Source organism: Pseudonaja textilis, chromosome 1 (assembly GCF_049901715.1).
Source record: "Pseudonaja textilis isolate UNSWEBS1 chromosome 1, rPseTex1.2, whole genome shotgun sequence".
NCBI lineage: Eukaryota > Metazoa > Chordata > Lepidosauria > Squamata > Elapidae > Pseudonaja > Pseudonaja textilis.
Window position 1 is genome coordinate 239,412,203 of NC_141990.1, and position 25,147 is coordinate 239,437,349.

General features: G+C 41.0%; 1 protein-coding gene across 2 annotated transcripts in view; it reads right to left on the minus strand.

Annotated features, from left to right (window-relative positions):
* Positions 1-4,114: 4,114 nt before the first annotated feature.
* The window catches only part of INSC (INSC spindle orientation adaptor protein), a 152,392-nt gene continuing 131,359 nt past the window's right edge, over positions 4,115-25,147 (minus strand). For both annotated transcript variants that reach the window (XM_087921051.1, XM_087921052.1), the window contains exons 9-13: positions 23,888-24,066; positions 9,965-10,031; positions 8,700-8,855; positions 7,697-7,773; positions 4,115-4,392 (exon numbers count right to left, since the gene is read on the minus strand). In XM_087921051.1, the coding sequence (XP_087777177.1) occupies positions 4,264-4,392; positions 7,697-7,773; positions 8,700-8,855; positions 9,965-10,031; positions 23,888-24,066 (608 nt within the window). In that variant the 3' untranslated portion in view covers positions 4,115-4,263. The remainder of the gene's footprint in view (positions 4,393-7,696; positions 7,774-8,699; positions 8,856-9,964; positions 10,032-23,887; positions 24,067-25,147) is intronic.

Below are 25,147 nucleotides of genomic sequence, written 5' to 3' on the forward strand. Positions count from 1 at the left end.
TGATAATTAGACCTCTCAAATTTTCACCACTATCAGTTTTTCCTGGTACATAATTCTGATTCAGGCTATTCATAAACAAAAGTGAAGGCTTAATTTGGCAAACTTTGATAGAACAAATTTTGAATGCAACAGACAAAAAATTTCTTTTTTATTCCATGTTAGTATTACCACATCTGCAGTCAGAAAGCCAGCAACAAATTAGTTTCAGACTCTGATTTACAGACTTAAGGTATATCCATAGATACCCCTTTCTAACATCAACTCCCCCAAAACAAATAATGACTTTCAACAGTTGAAGCGTGCTTTAATATGGATCAACATTTTTAAAGAGAACTTTACTCAGTTTTCATTTACAACTCCAATAGCATACCATTGCCTTGGTGGGGGGCCATTATGATGGCGTCCATTCTCTCTCATCATCTTTCAAGGCAAATTAAAATTTGGACAGATCCCAGAAGCAGGCTGTTTGAAGTATGATCTGCTGACACTAGTCTCACAGCAGGAGACCTTACAAATGCCCCACGCTTTGATGGAAGCTTTCTCCTAGATACATTAGTTAATAAATAGACGTAAACAGCCACATACCTCAAAGTTTTTCCAAGAAAAAAAATCTGATTAAATGAGAATAAATGCTATACTGAATGTGTTGTATTAAGATCTTAAATTTGGATCCATTGGAATAATACTCCAGGATCAATTTCACCACATAATTTGCTCTGCAGATAGTCTATGTCTGTACGGTAATTCCTGCTTCTCGTTATGTCTGTTAAGAATATCAGTAGCAAGTTTTGTGCCTTGAGGTAATGAATATGGCAAAGACCAGGGAAGGTGACATAAGGAGAAGGTGAATTTGTTACCGGAATGCGTTGATATTGAAATAGAATAGAATAGCGTAGTTCTGCCCTCTTGATATAGATTATTCATGTTCCATTGTGGACAGAATTTTTAAGCATAAAAGGAATAGCATGCAATCGCCATTTTTTTATACTGGTCATTGAATGTTACATAGTACAATATGTTATTGCACACAGATAAAACTATATTTAAAAAAATAATGAAACATCTCATGGCACCTTAAAAATGGAAAAATGGTCCTGGCATAAGATTTGTATGTGTTTTTTTTTTTTCTAAATCACACAAATGAAATTCCTTGGCTGATGGGGTCTGTAGTAGGCAGGATTGACTAGTATAAGTATAACTATATTATTACATTACTAAAAGGCATGTTCTTTGTGGACTTGTCTAGTTCCAAATATAGACTTAACTACAGATCTTCACTGTAATTGCAGGACATGTTAGGAATTCATCTGGATGAATTAATGACTTTCCTGAGTACTTCTGGCTGCCTCAAGAGCTAAATATCTATTTCCAGTCCTAGAACACCAATCCCTGAAGCTTTATGTTTGGATCTAAAATTGGAGATTGGGAGAAGTCCTTTTCCATGCTGCAGATCAGTTAAATCAGTATTAAACCATGGATTTTCTATGCAATGCAATTAATGCAAATTAATTCAATGCGGTTAATAATACTGGAGATGGCCAAATGTAAATAGTACACATAAATGCTAAGACCCCCCAAAAAGGATTAGTTTTCAACCTTACAGTGTGGTGTTTAAATGCTTACAGGCTTGTTCCATGATTATATGTGTATAAGGCTATCAGAATCATGTTAGACTATTTCTGGCAAAGATGTGCCTCAGAAAACAAGAAGTCAGCTAGGAGTTGCCTGGCGATTTGCCACAAGCCTTTGAATCACTGACCTTGAAATGACACTCCTTTTCATGCTTCAGTTCCACTCATCCTCAGTGGTGCTGAATATATGAGCTGTGGGTTGACCATGAGGCTTTTCATTAAAGTTGCCTGGCAATTCCACCAAAGTCAACAAGGCCAGAGGAGATCTTGCAAGGAACTTTTGATTTTCATCATGTGTTCTATCATCCTCTGGAAAACTATCATTACTGCACACACACAGCTTGACTCTTCTTTTTTAGATGAAACCTTGCATTTGCAATTATAAAATTAATCTCTGAATATTAAAAACTGTCCAAAGGTAACCTTTAAAGGTTGCCACTGACTTAAAAGTAAGCACTGAATTTTGCCTATACAATTTTGATTTCTCTTTATTTGTGGAGATTAAAATATTTGGATAAACCAACCTGTGTTGCAATTATATTAAGTTGTTCTTTTCAAAAGCATAATAAATGCTCTTCTTAAATGTATTAATTTGCTTTAGTTCAAATATCAAATCATAAGTATAAATATCAGATATGCTACTACAGTATCTGATTGTTTGAAATCAAGCTACAAATAAAAAGCAATTTATACAAATTCATTTTAAAAAAACTAAAGGAATCTTATAATGCTGAACACTGTGCCAAAGAATAACATATATGTGTATGCATATAGATACATTTTCTTGTAAAAGAAAAACTAGTTTTTTGGTCCTACATATTTTAGAGGGTTTTTTGTGTCTCTATTGCTGTATATAATGCTAATATCTGTCCTATTAATTCCAATTTAAATCTTTCCTATTAATTCCAATTATTTTTTTAATATCTTCATCTACTAGCTTAATTTGGTACATGACTTAGCTAATTCAGCAAAAATTAATAATTCCATATGTAATTCTGTATTTTTCTTGATTGTGCATTTCCTGCAGGTGATTTTTCTTTATTACAAAGTAATCATTATCTAATATATTATTGTTGGGTGCAGAGTGTTCAAGAAATTAACAGGTGCATTTTTATATAGATTTTCATAGCTTTAAGCCAAATTACAAAATTCTTAAATATATAGATTTTGGTGCACATCTATATTGGAGGAGTAGCAAAAGTAAACAACCTGATGTTGTCCAGATGGTTTGCATTTAAATACTCTTTATCTTATCTTATTTATCTTATCAGTTGCAACAGTATGGCTAATGGCAAAAAACTGGGAATTGCACCTTGAGATCCAAACGTATCTGCATCCTCAACTAGTTAAAATGTTAAAAAATCAGACATGTACATAGAAAATCATCTTCCATTCATACTTGCATCCTGCATTTGCTGCAAATATGTAGCTTGTACAGTTTGAGTTAGGAATTCATAACAGAAGGTTTGTTATTCAATCCCCTTTGCCCTCCCTCCAAATGTTGCTTACCACTCTATCAGGCAGAATGATTGTATGTTGTGGGATCCAAAGGTGCTTTTTCAAGAGGCAACTGGACTTTCTCTTTTTTTCTTTGAAGATGTTTCGCTTCTCATCCAAGAAGCTTCTTCAGCTCTGACTGGATGGTGGGAAATTAATCCACCATCTAGTCAGAACTGAAAAAGCCTCTTGGATGAGAAGCAAAATGTCTTCAAAGAAAAACAAGAAAGTCCTTCTGCCCCATGAAAAAGCACCTCTGGGACCCTCCATGACCTGGACGACTGAAATTCTCCATAGATGTATATTGTAGGACTACTTTAAATCTGATTGAAGGAACAGTGCCTCAGCTTTAAAAGCGTCATCTCAAACTCCTATCAAAATGGATAACTATTCTTTGCTTTATCAGGACTGATAATATAAGACCATGGAAAAACCATGGAAAGTTCGGAAGGCATTGCTTCAGTATGGCTTGGCCAAGATAAAGCTTTGGTATATACCTGAGGTTACCCAGGTTTATGTTGCAACCTGAAAGGGCACTTTGATGAGCCTTTGCATATCCTAATGTGCACCCTGCAATCACATTAGCCATTAATTCTAAAATAATATTCTACTTGAGGAAATTCAACTGAATTCATGGTATATACCATAAAGTACCACTTCGCACCATGCTATGTGAACCTGTTCCTTGTTTATATATTAGTTTTCTATTTTCTCTACAAATATTCCAACAATTTTCCACAGTTGGCAAGGTCCCAAAAGATATTTAAAAAGATGTATGAAATCTGTTTATAGCCCCACAGTTATGTGTTACCAATCCCTTTGCATACCTTCCATCTCTTAATCACCCTGCTGTTTCCACCCCAAAAGTAAGTCACTGGTGGCTAATATCAAATTATGAGTGGGGAATGACTGTGGAATGGATCTATCTCCCATTCTGTATAATTTACTTATTATTTTATTTAAATTATTATATTTATAGTGTGCAAACCTAGAAGAGGTAGAAACAATTTTTCATAGGGATCAGAAATGTGAGGTGGCATTTTTTTTTTCTATGTTAGCTCTTTATAATAAATTAATCATAAGCAGTCAATCAGTTACCAATCATGAATAACATTAATAATAAAGTTACATTTGTTTAAACAAAACTTTCTTCCATATTGGTACAAAGCAGGAAGGAATCCACGAGCCTGGGCTTCACCAACTGCTGGAAATCTGATTCTTGAAGACCATCAGGGCTCATCACAGCTAACCGGCGTAAAGCTGCCTATGAGAAAATGTGATGACACTTTAAAAAAAATTAATGTTAATTAGAATGAACCCTGCTTTAGACAATGTTATATAAATCTGAAAACAGAGTCATATTCTGAAGTTCAATGAAAGTTCCTTGTGCTGTTTACCTCCCAGTGAAGGCTAAACTCATCATTACTCCTCCATTATTTTACAGCCAGTATATTTAAGAACCCTGTAAAGTAACTTCAGCCTATCCTTCACTTGGGTTGCGTTGATTATGTGTCAGCATTGTCTACATCAAGGGTGTCACTCAATTTCACTGAGGGGCACATTAGGGTTGTGTTTGATCTCAGAGGGCCAGGTGGGCATGGCAGAGTGGGTGTGGCCAGCTCGATATCACTCATGTCGGGGGCGCCTGTGGTGGCCTGAGCACTCTGCCAGTGACAGCTTCCTGCAACCCTCTGACAGCAAAAATGGAGCTTGGGAGGACTAGATTGTTTCCAGAGAAACCTGCAGGCCAGATCTAAGCACTCCTTGGTCTGGATCTGGCCCACAGGCCTTGTGTTTGACACCCCTGATCTACAGCAACAATTCTATACTTCAAACTCCTTGGCTTAATGATGGAATGGAAAATATCTTGTTCTCAGTAAACAAACAAGCAAACAAATTGAATAATTCTAAGAAAGAAGTATAATGGCTCCGGATTAACGAGCGGCTATGTCCCTGTGAGGTTTGAAACTGTGGAGCATGTCCCTTTATATTGCCCTATGTATAACGCAGACAGATCTAAGTTACTGTCTCTCCTTGAAACAGACCCTTCTAGACCCAATGTTAGTAATTTGTTCTTATATTGTCTAGGGGATGGCTCCTCATATATCATTTCTTTGGTTTCCAAATTTCCTTTAAGAGCTGTAACCATCAGAGGAGAACGCTGTAATTCCCCTTAGTCAAGTTTTTGGTGACCAATTGTTCATGATTAATTTTCCCATGTTCTTCTTTTGTTGCACTTGTGTTTTGGTCTGTGACCGCAAATAAAGGATGATGATGATGATGATGATGATGATGATGATGATGATGAAAGAAGTATAATTTCAAAATTTAAGCCATGTTAAATAAAGATGCTCCATGCCCCAAACCCCCAATGCCCTTTCTAGGAGAAGACAGTTTTGTTTCTAGAGACTTTGTGCCAATGAAGGATTCTAAAGGTGAATCATGGATTTATAATGCGACTTTAGGCAAGCAAATTAAGATAACAATTATTTGTGTGCAGTTATTAACATATAACTGCTTCTATTTGGACGGATGTCTGCAAGTTTATTGTTACAAATAATAAATCATCTGATTTCCAGCCATGTGGAGACAAAAAAATTGAAAGCAAATCTCTTTTGCAGAAACAAATATTGCTTACTTCTCTTCATTAAAATAAGGCAGCTGTTACAGTGATTATTTTACCATATTAAATAGGACATATTAGACAGGACAAGGATCTCCAAACTTAGCCACTTCTGGACTTCAACTCCCAGAATTCCCCAGCCAGTTATGCTTGCTGGGAAATTCTGGGAGTTGAAGTCCACATGTCTTAAAGGTTTGAAGACCCTGGAGAAAGGAAGTTGCTGAAGGCTAGATATCCCATGTAGCAATCTGATAAAATATATTTTCATTGACAAGAAAACAATCCCAGACTATTAAGCTTTAAGAATTTAACTTGGAAACGTCCATTGCTGGTAATCTCCTGAAGACATATGCATTTAGCATTGTTTAAAATTGACCAGTTTTAAGGACAGAAAAGAGCCAGATCACAATAAATTTTGTGGATGAAACTTATCAATACATAGGATGTCAAATGTGCTCAAAACATTATTATATGATGTTATGAAATATATGTTTGCTTTATTGGTAACCACAATAAAGTGTATTTTCTCTCTTTTATATTTATATGCCCTTGTGGAATATAACTGAAGAGAAGGGGATCAATAGACAGAGGAATAACTTTTACTGACAAATACTCCTGCAACAGCTGACAATATGGAACTGAATATACCGTGTTTCTCCAAAAATACAGCCTCCACCAATAGGAAGGCCCAGCATGATTTCTAGGCATGAGGTGAAATTAAGCCCCGCCCCCCCAAAATTAGGCCTACTTAATCCATGCGTTTCCCTGCTATTTCTCCTATCATTCATTAAAACTACACGAGGTGAAGAGAAATGGGGGGAAGGGAGAAAACTTGCCTTTAGGAGCACCTTGCAGGTAGCCTAGGCTAGAATACTCCAATCTACTACCAATAGAACATTGGCCGATAGAAGCTCCCTGAAGGCAGAGTCACCAGCCACTTCTATCAGCCCACGCGCACTCCCCTCACCACGAAGCCATTTCTATCAGCCAATGGAAGCTCCCCATAGGCAGAGTCACCAGCTGCTTCTATCGGCTGTTAGAAGTGGCCTCAGGGTAAGCACCCACGCACACTTCCCTCGCCACAAAGCCATTTCTATCGGCCGATGGAAGCTCCCCAAAGGCAGTCACCAGCCGCTTCTATTGGCTGGTAGAAGTGGCTTCGTGGCAAGGGGAGTGCACGTGGGGCACTCCTGTCAGGAGCACTCCGCGGGCAGCAACACCTCATCCTGAAGCAGCTGGTGACTTCGGGGAGCTTCCATCAGCTGATAGAAACGGCTTCGTGGTGAGGGGACTGTGCATGGGCGCTCACCCTGAGGCCACTTCTACCAGCTAATAGAAACGGCTGGTGACTCTGCCTTTGGGGAACTTCCATTAGCCAATAGAAATGGCTTCATGGTGAGGGGAGTGCATGTGGGCGCTCGCTGCAAGGGCCTTTCTACTGGCCAATTGATTTCCTCCCCCATGCATACCCCCACTTAGAATGCCCCGTGCGCACTCACCTCTCTACGACGACGCTTCTACTGGCTGATAGAAGTGGCTGGTGACTCTGCCTTCAGGAAGCTTCCATCAGCCGATAGAAGCAGCCTTGTGGAGAGGTAAGTGCGCATGAGGCACTCTAGGTTGGGGTGCGTGTGGGGGAGGAAATTAAGTCACCCCCAAAAGACATCCTAGCTGTTTTTTCGAGGCTCAAAAAAAAAAAAATAAGACCCGGCCTTATTTTATGAGAAACACGGTATTACTTTTCAGATTAAACTCTGTTCCTGTCTGTTGCAGATCTGATCTGTATAGCTGAGGGAATCTTCTCAATAGTGAGGGATGTGAATCAGAAGGGTGAAATCTGGCAAGATTAGCTCTCCTACCCTTCCAGTCAACAGGAATATTTGATCATGAATGTCTCACCAGCAGAATAAAGAAAAGAAAAGAGGGAGCAATTAGATGTCCTTACCAGACAAGCAACAAGAACAGAATCACTGTTAGTTCTTTCACCTGGAGACCTGCAAAGTTGTATGAGACGCGGAATACCTAAAAATGATTTGAAAAGAACAATTGATCAACAATTTATTCTGTGTGGCGTATTTTCTACATTTATCCATTTCAGTCAAAATGTTGTAATGCCATAAAAGGTGATGCTAAAAATACAGAAAAGAAAAAACCCAGTTCTTTTTACATAACACAAATGATAAACATTAAGAGAATTCATACTTTTCTTTGCAAAGCCAGTGAGTGAATCTTTACCCAGGCATATCAGTCTTAGTTTATTCAATGATGAATGCCATTTTAAGGGATTCCTTTTTTCCTTTATTTAGAAGAATCCCATTCACATCTTTGAAAGCTAGTACTAAGTTTTCTGTGAACAATATTGTATCATTTTGTTGGGCATCTATGTTAGCATGCACAAGTGCATTGTCATGAGCAACAAAAAAGGTTCATATAGGTAGTCCTCAAAGTTAAAAGGATCTCCCCAGAATTGCTTACGATGGCTGACCCTAATCCTAATTGTTTTTTAGGTGCTTGGCAATTGGCTGTATTTTGGTCATTTGCAGCATCCAGTAGTCATGTGACCAGATTTTACAGGGTTTTGTTGAAAAATGGGATTTATTATCTACAAAACCAATCCACAGCAAACAATTTGGTCATTTAATGACCACCACCAAAAAAAGATTGTAAAATTGGGTTGGCCACAGGACAACTTTATGACTGTCACAACTTACAACTGTAATGGAAAAGCTCTATTACAGTCATAAATCAAGGATTATCTGTACTGCTAAATGAACTCCAAGCTGCCAGTTGGGGCAATCATTGATTGATCCGTAAAACAGAAATCTTTTTAAAAATGAATGACCAGTATTGGAAAATAGACTGGTTCTTAGTTGACATGCAATGGAGAAAAATAGCATTCAGCCAACACTAGGCTAAATATCCCAGCACCAAATCATTTAAATACATACAATTGAGTTTTATGGCTGAATTAGCTACTTCAGGATCACGACTAAGCCGGGCAAGTGTCACTGCGGCTTTTTGTTGAACTTGTTCACAAGCAGCTCTTTCGGGTGAATTCCCAAATGGTGCTTTTTCAGACAGCATTTCCATTAAAACTTGAATACCTACAAAAGCATAAAATATTGCTGTTAATTATCCAAGAACATATTAAAAACAATTGTTGGTACAAAAGTTATAGTTGAAGATGAAGCAACATATAAACCAACCCAACATGATTGCAGGGGACAAAACAAAACCCCAAATATCCTCAATGCTGCTCTTTCAAATTTTGCCTAAAAGTACAATCTCCCATCATTATTCCAAGTATAAAAAGGAGAAGTGGTAATTTTAAGGAAGTAACTTACTTAAACAAAATTGATTTAGCTGCTTCTATTGCCAATCCTTTGCTATGGGATGAAAATGACGTCATCATTTCCCATTTAGGAAAGGATGACCTCCATCACTAATGTCACAAGCCAGAGGTGGAAAACATCCACCAATAGCATGGATGACAGTTCTGACAAATGGCTAGAACTTCAGTGTAATTATTTGACAGACCTCATTCCCTCCTTCACCTGCCATTTCTCCTGCCACACGATCATTTCTTATATGCTAGAAGAGAAGACAGGCAAAGGGGAGATACAGTTCTTTACTGGAGCTGACCCCTGGTTGGAAACCTGGATAAGCCCTAGTTGCTGACAATCCAACAAGAGCAAGCTGCTTCTCTTTGCCATTTCATCAGACAACAATTACAGAGATGGCCAACTGTTGTCAAAGCAACTTTTGGGTGTAAGAGAGCACTCCAGAAGAATGTTAAATCTATATTCAAAAACAGCTTGAATGACAGCATATGAGGAATTCTACAGTGGAGCAGTACGAAAGAAATGGCTCTCTCTGATTCTTCACAGACACATTTCCCAAAATAAGGAGGTATGACAATATCAGCCCTCCATATCTGAAATAGAAAAAAGCCATGATTTTGAAATTGCAGAGTCCTGGCTGTAGGTATTTCAGAAAGAAAAAGACATAAACTTGAATTCTTACACATTTTTGGTCAGGATTCTGAGATTTGGAGAGGTAAAAATGCAGAATTTTGTCTCAAACCCTGATAAATTTAGATCTTTCGTAATCCTGGTGTGTAGTGTTACATTAAATGCTGTTTAGCCGAAGGATGCTATTTCGTTTTTGTTTTCATATGTGTAAATCTTTTGTGTGTTTGTCAAAACATACATACCATTTTGTTGGATTATTTCTGAAGCACACTGGTCCAGCACAGACAGGTTTGCTAATACTGTTACAATCTAAATTTAAAAAGGCAATAGTTTGAAATTTTACATTATACAACTGTTATTATAATGATTTATAAATCATTGATCAGCTACTTGGAAAAATGACTCCTTCACTTAGACCCATTGTTCCTATTGCCATCGTACAAAAGCTCCTGTTCTTATTGTGATTTCCCCATAGCCTGTAATTGTGCAAGTATGATGGGCCTCTGTTGGACACAAATTCAGGAAATCATTGTATCAAAAGGTTTCATGAAGCTACATAATATTTTATTTTAAAGACTGTAGGCAGGGACAGGCAACCAAAATCCTGTATGGTGGTCTTCTTTTCGGGCCCATGTTTTCCCCAGCATTTCACTGGGAAATCTGCAGGCAAAAAATGGTTGAATCTTAACACAAATATAAAAATCTCAGGCTGGGAAATGCGAGGCACCTATCTTGTGTAAAGACACTTTTTAAAGGATGGCAAAATCTGTGTAACCCACTTTAGTGACATACTATAACTGCATCATTGTTATACTTTCTGCAGCTCTCAAAGACTAAAAATATTAATAATAGCAGAACAACTGTAAAAATAGTGGCCTTGGTTCCCAAAAGTATTCCAATCCTATGTTGGAAGCTGAATTTTGTTTTATTTTCCTCAGCTTAAATTTTGTAATACTCACACCAGAGATTTCTGCAGAGGAGGTAGAGATATGTCAACATACCAGTTTCAATTATGCAATCATCATTTTAACTTTGTTTATCCTATTTAGGTGCTCCTGGTTCATATAACCCTTTCAGCATGAGCAACATATAAATATGAAAAAAAAAAATCTACCCAACTGAAGAAATTACTGCATTTTTATTTCTTTTGTTTTTAGTGGTTGGACAAGATATCCTGTTGCATAAGTTAGAAGACATTCTTATCAGAAACCTTTTTGAATAAAAAGGAAGATATCATCTTTTTCTGATATCTCTTCAACTTCTTCCACTTCCCCCTAAACTAGCTTCCTATTGAGGAATCTTGTGAAACACCTGGAATATGCATAGACTCTAGAGAAGACAAAGAGGATTGGAAAACTGTTGTCCTTTCTGCTTACATTCATGGAGACCTTTCTTGAAAAATCTGCCAGGACTAGAAGAACAATACTAATCCAAATGTCTATGGAGATTTTCAGTCATCCAGATCATGGTTGTCCCAAAGGTACTTTTTTTTTTCAAGAGGCAATTGGACTTTCTGGTTTTTCTTTGAAGACGTTTCCCTTCTCATCCAAGAAGCTTCTTCAGCTCTGACTGGATGGTGGGGAATGTAAGGATTTATACTCCTTGCAGACAACTGGACATTTGCATTCTTTTAGCAGGTCGTTAAGGTCACCTGGAGGTTTACGGTCACCTGAGTGGTGCAAATTGGTGTGGAGCCTTCTTGGAACTGTTGAAAGGACTGTGTTGTAGATTGGAGATAGATGATATTGTATTCCTCCCCCTCTGTTGAAAGAGGGCTGTTCAATTCAATAAAAGAATGCAAATGTCCAGCTGTCTGCAAGGAATATAAATCCTTCCTTTCTGCCCGATCCAGTCAGAGCTGAAGAAGCTTCTTGGATGAGAAGGGAAACGTCTTCAAAGAAAAAACAGAAAGCCCAGTTGCCTCTTGAAAAAAAGCCCCTTTGGGACAATACTAACCCAAAAAACCAGAGAATGTGGAGTTCTGGAATTTTTTTTTTTTTTTGCAGCGCCCACTGCTTTAGCACATTAAATAAATGATGAATAGTGTTACAAAGGCATGATTTATACATTCAAAAAGGTAAGACCTTATACATTATCAAATGGAAATAAATACAGATATGCTGCTGTAGGAAAACTCTCACAAAATGTCTACGGGGATTCTTACTAATCCACGTCATGGTTGTCCCAAAAGTGTTTTTTCAAGAGGCAACTGGTTGTTCTTGTTTTTCTTTGAAGATGTTTTGCTTCTCATCCAAGATTTATTTATTTATTTATTTCTCAATTACTTACAAAATAATAGGTATAAACATAAACATGAGTAAGAATACAGCAAATAGGTACGAATAAATGGGGACAATAGGACAGGAACGGTAGGCACGATGATGCACTTATGCACGCCCCTTACAGACCTCTTAGGAATGGGGTGAGGTCAGTAGTGGATAGTTTGAGGTTAAAGAAGTGGGGGTTTGAGGATGTAACAACAGTCAGGTAGCGCATTCCAGGCCTTGACCACCCTGTTGCTGAAGTCGTTCTTTCTGCAATCGAGTTTGAAGCGGTTTACATTGAGTTTGTATCTGTTGTGTGCTCTTGTATTGTTGCGGTTGAAGCTGAAGTAGTCACTGACTGGTAGGACATTGTAGCAGATAATTTTATGTGCTACACTTAAGTCCAACTGTAGGTGGCATAGTTCAAGGTTGTCCAAGCCCAAAATCTCAAACCTGGTGATATTCTGTTGCAAGCAGAGGAGTGTAGTACTCTTCTCGTGAAATACTTCTGGACTCGCTCAATTGTATTAATGTCCAATATACAGTGTGGATTCCAGACTGAAGAGCTGTATTCGAGTATTGGTCTAGCAAAGGTTTTGTATGCCCTAAATAGCAATTCAAGATTTCCAGAGGAGAAGCTTTGTAAGATTAGATTTACAACTTTAATGCCTTTTTGGCAATGTTGTTACAGTGAGCTCTGGCGCTTAGGTTGTTAGGTATGAGAATGGTAGAATTTATATTTATGTTAAATTATTAAATTCTACCATTCCCCACCATCCAGTCAGAGCTAAAAAAGCTTCTTGGTTGAGAAGCAAAATGTCTTCAAAGAAAAACAAGAAAGTCCAATTGCCTCTTGAAAAAGCACCTTTGGGATATTCACAAGATGGAAACAATTCTGTAAAGCCAGAATCTATTTTTTGGAGTGAAACCAAACCAGACTCAGTAATAGATACAAGACACCAAAGACAAGTTGTCTTCCCTTTGGCTTCCTTTTCCCATTTCCTCCTTCCTAGGACTGAGGGAAATATATACCTGATGTATCAAAAGTCAGGCCCATAGACTAATACCAATATGTTTTATTAGTTAATTGTTCTTTATTTTTCCAGAAAAGTTGTTACTGCACTTAGGGAAGTTCAAAAGTGTCTCAGTACTATAAATAACTTAAATAGTTGTTTATTTTATCTACATTAGCCCATTTCTTTTTCCTGATAAAATCTATTATTATTCATATATGAAATATGTAGCTTGTCTTTCTTTCACCAAGTAACTTGATTTCCATGGCAGATCATTCCTCTTATTTTCCTTAGATCAAAAACTGTAATGAGAAAATGATTTTCCGAAGTAATCCAGTGATTCCTGTGGATGGACTTGAATATATGTGGCTCTGGTCCTACTTTAACATGACTATACTACTTGTCCCAAATTTTCTTTTTTTCAGTCTGTGTGTATACACCTTTGGGTCAGTTTTTGACTACGTTGACTGGTTCCTGAAGTTTTCTTGGCAAGTTTTCTTGAAAGTGATTTGCCCTCCCTTGCTTCCTACTTCTGAGAGACAAGGATTGGCCCAAAGTCACCCAGCAGGTTCTCTGCTAAGGTGTGACTACACTGGCTCCTCATCAGTCTAACTCATTCTTTAATTGAAACTACCAATATGAGATATGATAGTCTCCTGTGTCCAAATATTCCATAATAAATTACTTGGCAATCCTAGACTTGCCTATTGTTCCAATTTCAAAATACCTTGATCTAGGAATCCACTTTACTCTCAATTAATTTCTTAGAATTTTCTTTTATCATTTTGTTGGAATGTTTAAGCAGCATTCATTGTGTTTAAGGGTCATTAGGGGTTTCTTTGTCAGTCACGGTACATTCAAAAGCCTCTGATTAATCTATTCTTTGCACTTTGAAATGTTCTGATTCATTTGGGGTTGGGCTTTTCTGAGAAACAAATAAGCAATGACAATACAATAGGTCTACAAGAATAATTTTAGTGAACGATAAGCAGAAGTCTAAGCTTTTAGTAACCAGGTCTCCAAGCAACCATATTATAAGATTTAGTGCCCAGAATAAAGAAAAACCCACAATGTCTTTTCTGCAACAAGAAGACAGAGGATTGCAGAGGTTTATTCTGTTTCTAGCTGATACTGCACATAAAAAGATTATATTTCAAAGAATTTGCAAAGAAGGAGCAAGCAGCTATGGCATGGAGAAAATTAAGGAAAAGAGCAGAAATAAAGCAGAGATATGAGAAGCACAAGAGAGGGAAGAGATATGAGAAAAGCATTTGAAAATGAGAAAAAGGTGCTTTTTTTCCCCCATAGAAGCACACTTCTTCAGAAAACTGAAGAAAAAGTCTTAAATATGGGAAATAACAACTGAGCAGAATTGAAAATGATGAGATTTAGGGTCTCTGAGAGAGAGAAAATGAGAAAAGCAAAAGACAGTTGAGGAAAGCATTTGAAAATTGAAAAAGTAATGGAATTTTCTTTCATCATTACAATCTCACTTTTTAAAGAACTATCCTAGTTTCCTGGTGGTCAGCACAATACACAGCAGAGTACTATATTAATTAATTAATATTCACAAGAAAATAGTTTTTGTGCACTTTTATTATGATTGCTGACATGAGGAGAAAAAAATCAACCCTAAAACAAAAATTATCGCACCATTTTATTAGGTGGCAAAGTACATAAACATGAAAGTGCCAATATTTGTTCATGATGATCTAGATATGCTATGAAACACATTCATATATTTTTTGCTGCGGTGTCTTTTATTTCATTTGATGGTAGAGATTTGCTTTGTTGAAACTTGATTACCAAAGACTATGAGGGATCATTATTTGCATCTAGAAATAGCTGAACTTTGCTGCCATAGTTCCATTAGAGAGGGAGGCATTCAATTAACTGCTTTTATCGATGCAATGGATTCTGTCAACAAAGCAGGGAGAGGGGAATTCCCCCTTCCTCTACTGCTCCTCTTGAACTCTGCAAATGCTGTGTGAGTGGAAGAGAATAGTTCAGGGATGAAGAGAAGGGAAATTCCTACAGCACAAAGAAAAATCCAGTCCTGGCATTAGATTTATCCGAGAAAGACAAAGCTTTCTTTTTAAGGAGGGGGGGAAAAAATCATGCATTTGTTTAATGACCTTTCCCCACAGCAAATAAAGATAGGGAAAAGATGATTTTGCTAAAGGTTGTTATTGTGAAGTCGTGTCCCACTCTTTGCAACCCCGTGGACCATAGCACGCTAGGCTTCCCTGTGCTCGCCTGTCTCCCAGAGTCTGCCCAAACTCCTGCCCCACTGCTTCGATGATGCTATCTAACCACCTCATCTTCTGTTGCCCCCTTCTCCTTTTGCCTTCCATCTTTCTCAAAATCAGGGTCTTTTCCAATGAGTCCTCTTTGCTCATGTGGTGGTTTCCCATTTGAGTTTGAGTTTCAGTATCTGTCCTTCCAAAGAACAGTCAGGGTTGAACTTGATCTCCTTTATGATTGACTGATTTTATCTCCTTGCAGTCCAAGGGACTCTCAACAATCTTCCTCTCCAAGATCACTAAAGATGTCTAAGGATAAAATAATCAAATTCTACTTAATTATTCTTTGAAGAGTCCTCTGTGAAACGGCATGTATATGAAAATATGAAAAAATGAAGAGTCAATTCTTATGTCTGGAAGCTTCTTACATGTTTGTAAACAAAACAATTGATTGCATCTAAAGATACAAACAATTGATATGCCACATTAATTAGGATAAAAAGGTTGGTTCTACATTGCTAGGTTTGGTAAAAGCCAAGTTTCCAAACTCTTTCCTACATTTATTTTTATACCCATTATGAACTAGTGTGCCACTTTTTAATTTCTTAAGTATTTTTCAGAAATGTAATTACACAATTCATCATCTTCAGCTTTGTTAACAGAGACAAACTGATTACCTCATTTCTTACTCTGCTCCTAAAGTTGTTCTTTAAATGCAAGGCCAGTCACTTTGTAAATGACTGTCACACATGCCAGGATATATTATTATGCAAAGCATTCAAGAGAAATAACAAAAAAAGAACTTCAGCCATGCAGTGACGTTTGCAAAACAAAACTAAGCAAAAAAAGAAAAAGAAAAGAATTGTTTCTGGATACAATTCAAGCTCTTAAGTCTCCAAATGCCATATATTGATTGAGAGCTGAAATAAATAAGGGATTGTTAATCAAGATGCTGACTCTTATATGAATAAAAAAATTTATGGAAAACCCAGGGAAAACCCACCACCATATTCTCTCTCTCTTTCTCACTCTCTCTCTCCCTCCCCCTCTCCCTCCCTCCCTCTTTCTCACACACACACATCATCATGCAGAAATCCACAAAATGATTTAGTATATGAAATAGAAAATAATTGTTTCCTACCCTACTGCAATGCCACTTCCTGAGCACAGGTGCCACTATCCATCTTACCAAGGAGAAGCAATAGGAAGAAGCAACATGATTCTGACAAAACACTTCAGGTTACATTAAAATCTCAGCTGACAGTTTCAATAAAAAGAAAGGGCTTCTGCATATAGTTCTCTTGGGTAATGGATTGCTTATAAGAGGTGGAAAAAGCAATGCTAAGGAAGAACTGCAGTTACTTCTTTTTACTAGGAGTAGGAGGTACACCTTGCTTGAACAAGCAGCTTGAAATAATGGCTTCATTCAAGGTATTGTCCTAGTTGCAGGTCTGTATAAGGGCCCATAGAAATTAATTGACTTCACTTCATCCAAGGTTGGGGAACCTGTGGACTTCAAATGTCTTTGAACAATAGCTCATCACTATCAAGTTGACTGCTGATAGAAAGGAATTCCATCTGTACTTGGATGAAGGGTATTTAATGTAATGATTCTGTTGTAGGACCCGAATCAGAAATAGAAACAGTTTGTAGCTCAAATTGTAGATTTGTCCTTCCTAGGTGTTCTGTACAGACATTTGCATACTCGAAATCCGGCAGCCCGGATTGGCTAAAGCGCACGGCCACCGGATTGGCTGAGTGCGCGGCACTGATTGGTCGTTTGGAATCGACCGCGATTGGCTGAGCCGATCGCGGGCGATTCAAAACGACCCGATTGGCCGCAGCACTCAGCAGAAAGTGCTTTTAAGCCGCGCTTCTTCCCCACTTTCCCCACTTGTGTTTTACCCTAATAAATGAGCTGAACCAAGTCACTGACTCGCGTCCTTTGTTCGTATGAGATATACGACACTGGCGACGAGGATGGGATTTTAAAACAAGTCCCACACCGCACGTGGCCCACGGAACCGCAACCGGCAGCATGGCCAGCGGCAACGTGCCACCCGCTCCCTTCAACCAAGCTACAGAAGATTGGGAATCGTACATAGACCGATTCCTCATGTTCCTAGAGAGCAGCAACCTCAAGGACGCGAACGGGCAGAGGAAAAGGGCCGTCTTCCTCACACACTGCGGGCCCGCAGTGTTTAAAATGGCAAAAGCCCTCGCCAAGCCGCTCGACGTAAAGGCCATGGACTGGGCTGATCTCGAACCGCTGCTGAGGAGCCACTACGCACCCGCCGTGCCCACCCTCATCCGCCGGCACGAATTCTACCGCCGCGATCAGAAGCAAGGGGAGAGCGTCAGCAACTTTGTGGCCGACCTCAGAGACCTCGGGGGCCTGTGCGGGTTCACCGATCTCGATGAAGCCCTGCGGGACCGCGTCATCCTCGGCCTCCGGGACCCCGTCCTGCAAAGCCGGATCATGGCAAAGGGTGACATCTCCCTCGCCGACGCCCTTGCCGAAGCCACCGCAGCAGAAGCGACCCGGAAATCAGCGGCCCAATTGCGGCAAGCCGGCACCGCAGAGCGACCCGCCATGACCGAAGCGACCGCAACCCCCGAGAACCAGTCCGGATTCGACCATCGAGCAGCCGCCTCCACACATCACGGCGATCTCGAATCCCCCTCCGACTCAGAAGATGACGAGGAGGACATCCACCGACTGCAGACGGGATGCGACCGGCGCGAACAACGGAACTGAAAATCAAAGTTCCAATGCGCCGGCTGCGGCGGCAAACACCCGCGGTCGGAATGCCGGTTCTTTGATGCCATATGCCGGCATTGCGACAAGCGGGGCCACATCGCCAAGGTCTGCCGTTTCAAACGGAACCACAGCCCCCGCCACCAAGACGGCAGCCCACGGAGGTGCGACAATACCAGACGCGACAACACCCCCCAAGGAACCGCAACTGGGATAGCGAGAGCCGTTGGAGCCGGGAAGCGAGGAGCCGCCGTTTCAACAAAAACCGCCAGCGCGAGAACGCACCAGACGGTCATCGTTGGCCATTCCTCCAACTGGGATGGCCGGAAGGTCCACGTGGAGGTCGCCATCGAAGACCGCCCTGCAAAATGGAAGTCGACTCCGGATCTTACCTATCCATGGTCGCGTGGCGGGAAATTAAGCGGCTAGTACCCTCCATGAAACGGCACGAGCTGGAGAGCCAGAAGCTCATCCTCAAAGACTACCAGGGAATCGCATCCCGTGGTAGGGACCGGGCATTTCAAGGTCACATTTAAAGGGCGCACCGAAATACTACCCCTAACCATCGTCGAGCGAGACCGCCCCAGCCTCCTGGGACTTCAATGGTTCGCGCCGTTGGGACTAGAAGTGACCGGCACCAACCACGTCGCCGAGGCGGACTGGGAGGAGCAGCTCGTGCGCGAGTTCCAAGAGGTCTTCAACGGAAACCTAGGCAAGTACCGGGGCCCCCAATATCGTTCAGCCTTGACCCCACCATTGCCCCTATCCGCCTCAAACCCCGGCGAGTGCCTTTTGCCCTCCGCCCCAAAATCGATGAGCAACTAAATAAGCTCATCGAGCAGGGAGTCCTCGAGCCAACGGAACATGCCCGATGGGAGACCCCTATAGTCACCCCGATAAAGCCAGATGGGTCGGTGAGAATCTGCGGGGACTATAAGGCCACCCTGAACCGTGCGCTACAACAAAGCGCCTACCCCGTCCCAGTAGTGCAACACCTTCTACACTCACTGGGGGGGGGCAGGGTTTTCGCCAAACTCGACCTGGCCCAAGCCTATCAGCAACTGCCAGTCGACGAGGAAACCGCAGAAGCGCAGACTATAGTCACACACCGAGGGGCATTCCGCTGCAAGAGGCTCCAATTCGGAGTCAGTGTAGCCCCGGGGGTATTTCAAAGCCTAATGGAGAGGCTCCTCCGGGGCATAAAAGGGGTAGTAACCTATTTTGACGACGTGCTGGTAGCCGCGGCCGACCAGAAACAATTGGAGGGCCGCCTAAGGGAAGTACTGCAAAGATTCCAGGACTAAAAGTGCAGGACTAAAAGTTAAGAGGGAGAAATGCCAACTGCGCACGGCACGGGTCGAATTCCTGGGGTACCTACTAGACTAGCACGGAATCCACCCCACCGAGGGCAAAATAAAAGCCGTCAAAGAAGCCCCGAAACCCAGAAACAAAACTGAGTTACAAGCATTCCTGGGGTTGATTAATTTCTACAATGTTTTCCTGCCCCAAAAGGCGACTGTGGCGGAACCGTTGCATAGGCTGCTCAACAAGGCAGCCACCTGGACGTGGGGGAGACGAGAAGAGGACGCTTTCAACAAAACCAAGGACCTTCTCACATCAGACGCTGTCCTCATCCAGTACAGCGAGACACTCCCCATCACGGTAACGTGCGACGCATCACCCTTCGGCGTAGGGGCCATCCTCAGCCACACCCTCGCCGACCGGAAAGAAGCACCCATCGCCTTTTTCTCAAGGACCCTTTCAAAACCCGAAAGAAACTACAGCCAATTGGACAAAGAGGCTCTAGCAATCGTTGCAGCCGTAAAGAAATTCCACGAATACCTTTACGGCAGGACCTTCTCCATAATCACGGACCACAAACCGCTGCTGGGAATACTGGCAGGAGACCGGGCCACCCCAATCATACTCTCCCCAAGGATGACAAGGTGGTCCGAATTTCTCGCCGCCTACAATTACCGGCTAATCCACCGCCCCGGTAAGTCAATCCCGCGCTGGATGCCCTCAGCCGCACACCATTGCCCACCCTGGACGCTGACCCAGCACCCACCACATCCACCCTGAGCATCGAGACCTTACCTAACCTACTCGTGACCGCGTCAGACATTGCCCTAGCAACCAATAAAGACAAACGCCTGGCGCAGGTCTTAAGATGGGTGGGAAAAGGGTGGCCGGAGAAGGACGTGGACAACGAGTTCAAAGCTTACCGGAACCGACAAACTGAGCTATCAATGCAGAAAGGCTGTCTACTGTGGGGGGACAGAGTCATAGTCCCAGAAAAATTGCAAAAAGAAGTCCTGAGCATGCTGCACAAAGGGCACCCTGGCATCGTTAGGACAAAAGCCCTGGCCAGAAGTCACGCCTGGTGGCCAGGGATGGACAAGGAGATCGAAGCCTGGGTGGCCTCCTGCAAACAGTGCCAGGAATCAAGACCAAACCCCCCCACTGCCCCGATCCTGGAATGGGAAACCCCTCGGGGGCCATGGTCCCGGATCCACGTAGATTTCGCGGGACCAACCAGAGGACACACCTTCCTGGTAACCGTAGACGCTTACTCCAACTGGCTGGAGGTAAGCAACATGAAGACAACTACCACAGACGCCGTCATCAGAGAACTCAGCAAGCTCTTCGCAACCCACGGCCTTCCCGATGTCATCGTGTCAGACAACGGCCCCCAGTTCACCGCACTACCCTTCGAGAAATTCTTGGCAGAACGAGGGATCTGACACGCATTAACGGCACCAGTGCACCCGGCGGCGAACGGAAGGGCGGAGAAAATGGTCCAATTCACAAAAAAGACCATCCAAAAAATCGAAACCGGGGACATACAAGACAAAATAAACCGGATGCTACTAATTCAGCACATAACCCCGAGCACTACGACGAACAAGAGCCCAGCGGAGCTACTAATGGGGAGGAAATTGCGATCACCGCTCGACCGCTTGCACCCCACATACAACCCGGAAAGACCCCCTGACTCCACCAGCAAACGCAGAACATTCGCACCGGGAGACAGGGTCTACGCAAAAAACCTTACCGGGGACCCCCTCTGGATACCGGCAACGATCACCCAAGCAACAGGCCCACACTGTACCGCCTTCAAACTACCGACGGACGAGCGTGGAAACGCCACATCGACCAATTGAGATCAAGAACCACCACGGGAAATACAACCGACACGCAAACACCAGACACTGAAAGGAACCGGCAAAACACCAACCAAGAGGGGAGGGAAGGCCCCAAAGAACAAAAAGAACAAACCCACCCAAAAAGAAACCAGCAGTACTCACCACCTGAAGAACCAGAGAGCGACCCACTCGAAGCCTCACCTGGAAGGAGCAGCCGAGCCAGCTCAACCGGCCCCGGAAGCCCGAGCGGGAGCAGCCAAGCCAGCTCAACCAGCCCGGAAAAGCCGAGCGGGAGCGGCGAAGCCAGCAGCTCGACCAACCCGGGAGACCAGGAGGGAGCCGCGGCGAGAGGCCTGACTCTGGCGGTTCCATCAACGGACCGAATCCCACCGAACCGGCCGACAGCCAGAGACAACTTGACCAGCGCAAGTCCAGTCGGAAAAACGGAGCCGCCTACTTGTACGGGACTTTGTCCTTCCAAACCAAGAGGGGGTGTTCTGTACAGACATTTGCATACTCGAAATCCGGCAGCCCGGATTGGCTAAAGCGCCGCGGCCACCGGATTGGCTGAGTGCGCGGCACTGATTGGTCGTTTGGAATCGACCGCGATTGGCTGAGCCGATCGCGGGCGATTCAAAATGACCCGATTGGCCGCAGCACTCAGCAGAAAGTGCTTTTAAGCCGCGCTTCTTCCCCACTTTCCCCACTTGTGTTTTACCCTAATAAATGAGCTGAACCAAGTCACTGACTCGCGTCCTTTGTTCGTATGAGATATACGACACTAGGTTGCTGCTTGGTTCCTGGCTCCATAAAGTGCCTTCTTTGTTTTTATAAGTTCTGGGTGATTGGTTGGACAAATCACAGTGCTATTGAATCACATGACTGAATCACAAGGCTGGTTGATTTACAAGACTGTCTCAGAACCAGAGTATGAACCAATTAGGAAGCAGACCATCTGAACCCCTAATCAATGAGCTGCACTAGCTGAATTTCACATGTCACAATAACCAGTCAAAAAGTCACAAGACCAGAACCAGTCTTGTGAATCAACCAGCCTTGTGATTCAGTTGGTCTTGTGATTAAATCAGCCCTGTGATTCAACCAGTCACCAAATCAACTGGCCACCTAGGACCTATATAAAGAAACAAGACACTTCACCCCAAAACCATCCTGCTGAAGATATTACCTAATTTTGGAATGAAACATCTGGGTGCCAAGCAGCAAGCTCGGAAGACAAAACTCTGCCTATATAGTAACAGCTTACTAAGTAAATCTGAACAATAAAAATAAATATACAAAATAGCATTTCTAGGGAACTTTGTATTATTATGGATTTTTTTCCTTAACAGGTCAAACATTAGCAGATTTTTAGAAGACTAGCAGGTTTTCCTTCTGTCTGGCATTTGGGATTATCCTTCATGGAATTGTGATAGAAAACTAGGTTCTGATACAGAGTGCTTGAGTTTTAATACCTCAAAGTTTTAAATGCTATAATAAATGAATAAATGCAAGGGAGAACAGTTTAGAAAGAAAAAGCAAAGAAATATATGTAAAATTAATTTAAATCCAAACATTTTTTGCTTGTGGATTAAAGTGAGAAGTTAGCCATCTGATTTAACCATCATAAAGTGCTACCTGAAATTAATATGATTTTTTTTTAGATTTTAACACAGCCAGCGATGACGTAACAAAAGGAGCAAAACCAAAATAGTATATTTTCTTTTAGAAAAATGTTTATTTATTTATCATCTTTGCAGGACCAGCACTATTTTTGAGAAATACTGAATAACTTCTGGTCTCAATTAAATTATGCCTCTTCCATTTTTGGCATGATGACTCATTGGATAAAAATGTCATTTCTATCTACTTGCTCTTTTAATCATTCCTAATTTACAGTATATTTGGAGCTTGGCATAGCCAATCCATCCATTTTACTGAATGGGGCGATTTGGTTAATCAAAGAGAACACTTTCTATTTAAAAATATTGTTAGCAATAAAGGCTACCAGAATCATATATACTCTCCACTTTCTCACAGAACAGATTATTCCACATATTATTCTATGTGGTACCATTGTGAACAGGGTTTACATGAGTTCCCACAAAGGGGACTTAGAAGAAAGAGAAATTTCTTAAATTTTTGCACAGCATATATTCTATGCCATATTTTTGGTTACACTGACCACCAAGAGGCGTCATATTATCAGTTTGATCCTTACTGGGAATTTCTCCCATATCTTACTCCCAATAAGGATGAAAACTGGTATTATTTTAATTATTCTTAAGTTGATTTATTTTCCTTCCTAGGCCATAACCTTTCAAACTAATAGCATCATGGCATTATATAAAGCTGTTTACCTCTAAATAGATTTCCAGAATGGTTACTAAAGCTATTACATCATCATAAGTGAAGCTGTTACCCCACAAAGCTGGCTTTGTATGAGAACATCTTTAATAAATGCTACAATAAGAAGAAAAAGCCATGAAAGAGAATTCCAAACTCCGAGGACATCAGCATTAAACAGATCTTAATGATAAGTTAATGAATAGGACAACAAGATGAAGCTGTTATTTCAAATTTTGGGTGTTCAGAAGATTTTGTCTATTAAATCCAAAGTCAGCTACACCAAGATCCATTAAATCAGGAGTATTCTGGACTCTTTCCCACATCTATATATTTTTTCCTTATACTATGACAGCCATTCATGTTAAGTTGTCTGGACAAACATTAAATATGCTTACCTGATCTCGAGAATAGGGACTATCTACTTTCTGTTTGTCAGAACAAGCTGCAATAAGAATCTTCATTGCACCCAGCTGAAGCAACATCTCACAGGCCTTTGAGTCCAAAAATGTAATATTGGCAAGTGCAGCTGAAGCCAATAGGAAAACTTCCCCTGAGGCAGCCTCTTGGCACAGTTCTAGGCATTAGAAAACCCAATTAAAATATTAAATTAAAACCAGTTCATTTATTTAACAGAATAACAGTCAGAGTTAGAAGGAACCTTGGAGAGCTTCTAGTCCAAACCCCACTCAAGCAATAAACCCTATACCATTTCAGAAAAATGGTTGTCCATTCTCTTCCTAAAAGCCTCCAGTGACCCACAATGTCTGGAGGCCATTGATTAATAGTTCTGTCAGAAAAATTTTCCTTAGTTCTAGGTTGGTTCTCTCCTTGATTAGTTTCCTTATATGTTTTGTTCGCTTGCATGTTTTAAAACATTTTATAGATGGGAATGAAGATCCTTGAACAGCTGTTTATTTCAAGTAAAAATGCATGATACAAATGTGGTTGTAGCATAGAGTCTGGTTGTAGATATAGATTTTGGTTGCTAGATAAAATGTAACTGAATATACAGATAAATAAAACCAATTGGTTCACAAAAATACGTAATTTTGCAGTGTATCTTGCTATCATTACAGCTATATATTTGATCTAAGGCTGTGCTATACAACTTTTCCCTTCCTGCTTAAAACCTCTTAAAATGCTGCAGACAGAGTTGTTATTATAATTTTCTAAGTGTCTTTTAATTTCTGTACACATCTATTTTAACTAAGGTCTGACTCACCCAGCAATTTGATTTGTCTGTGGTTCTGGGAATAAGTAAATAAGAACAGTAATTAAATTACTTAGCTATAAATATTATAGAGAAATTAAAGATTTATTACAGGAAAGATTCCCTATTGCAGTCTCTTCTTTCTAAATATGCTTAGGTATAGCTGGACCTGAATGTCTAAAGCAGATGCTTTAATGCTAACAACAGATAACTCTCTACTTCTTAATCATAATTCTAATAGCAGAACCTCCTGATCCAATATGACAGTAAGTCAGGTGCTTAAACCATGACTGTTTTCCTAGTTTGAAATATAAAGACAGATGAACAATTAGGATGCATTGTGGAACTTCTTAAGCAACTTCAACATTATTTTCTTCCCTGATTATTTCTTCTATATTTTGGTACAGGTTTTTTTTCCTCAAGTAAAACATTTCAGGTAAAAGCC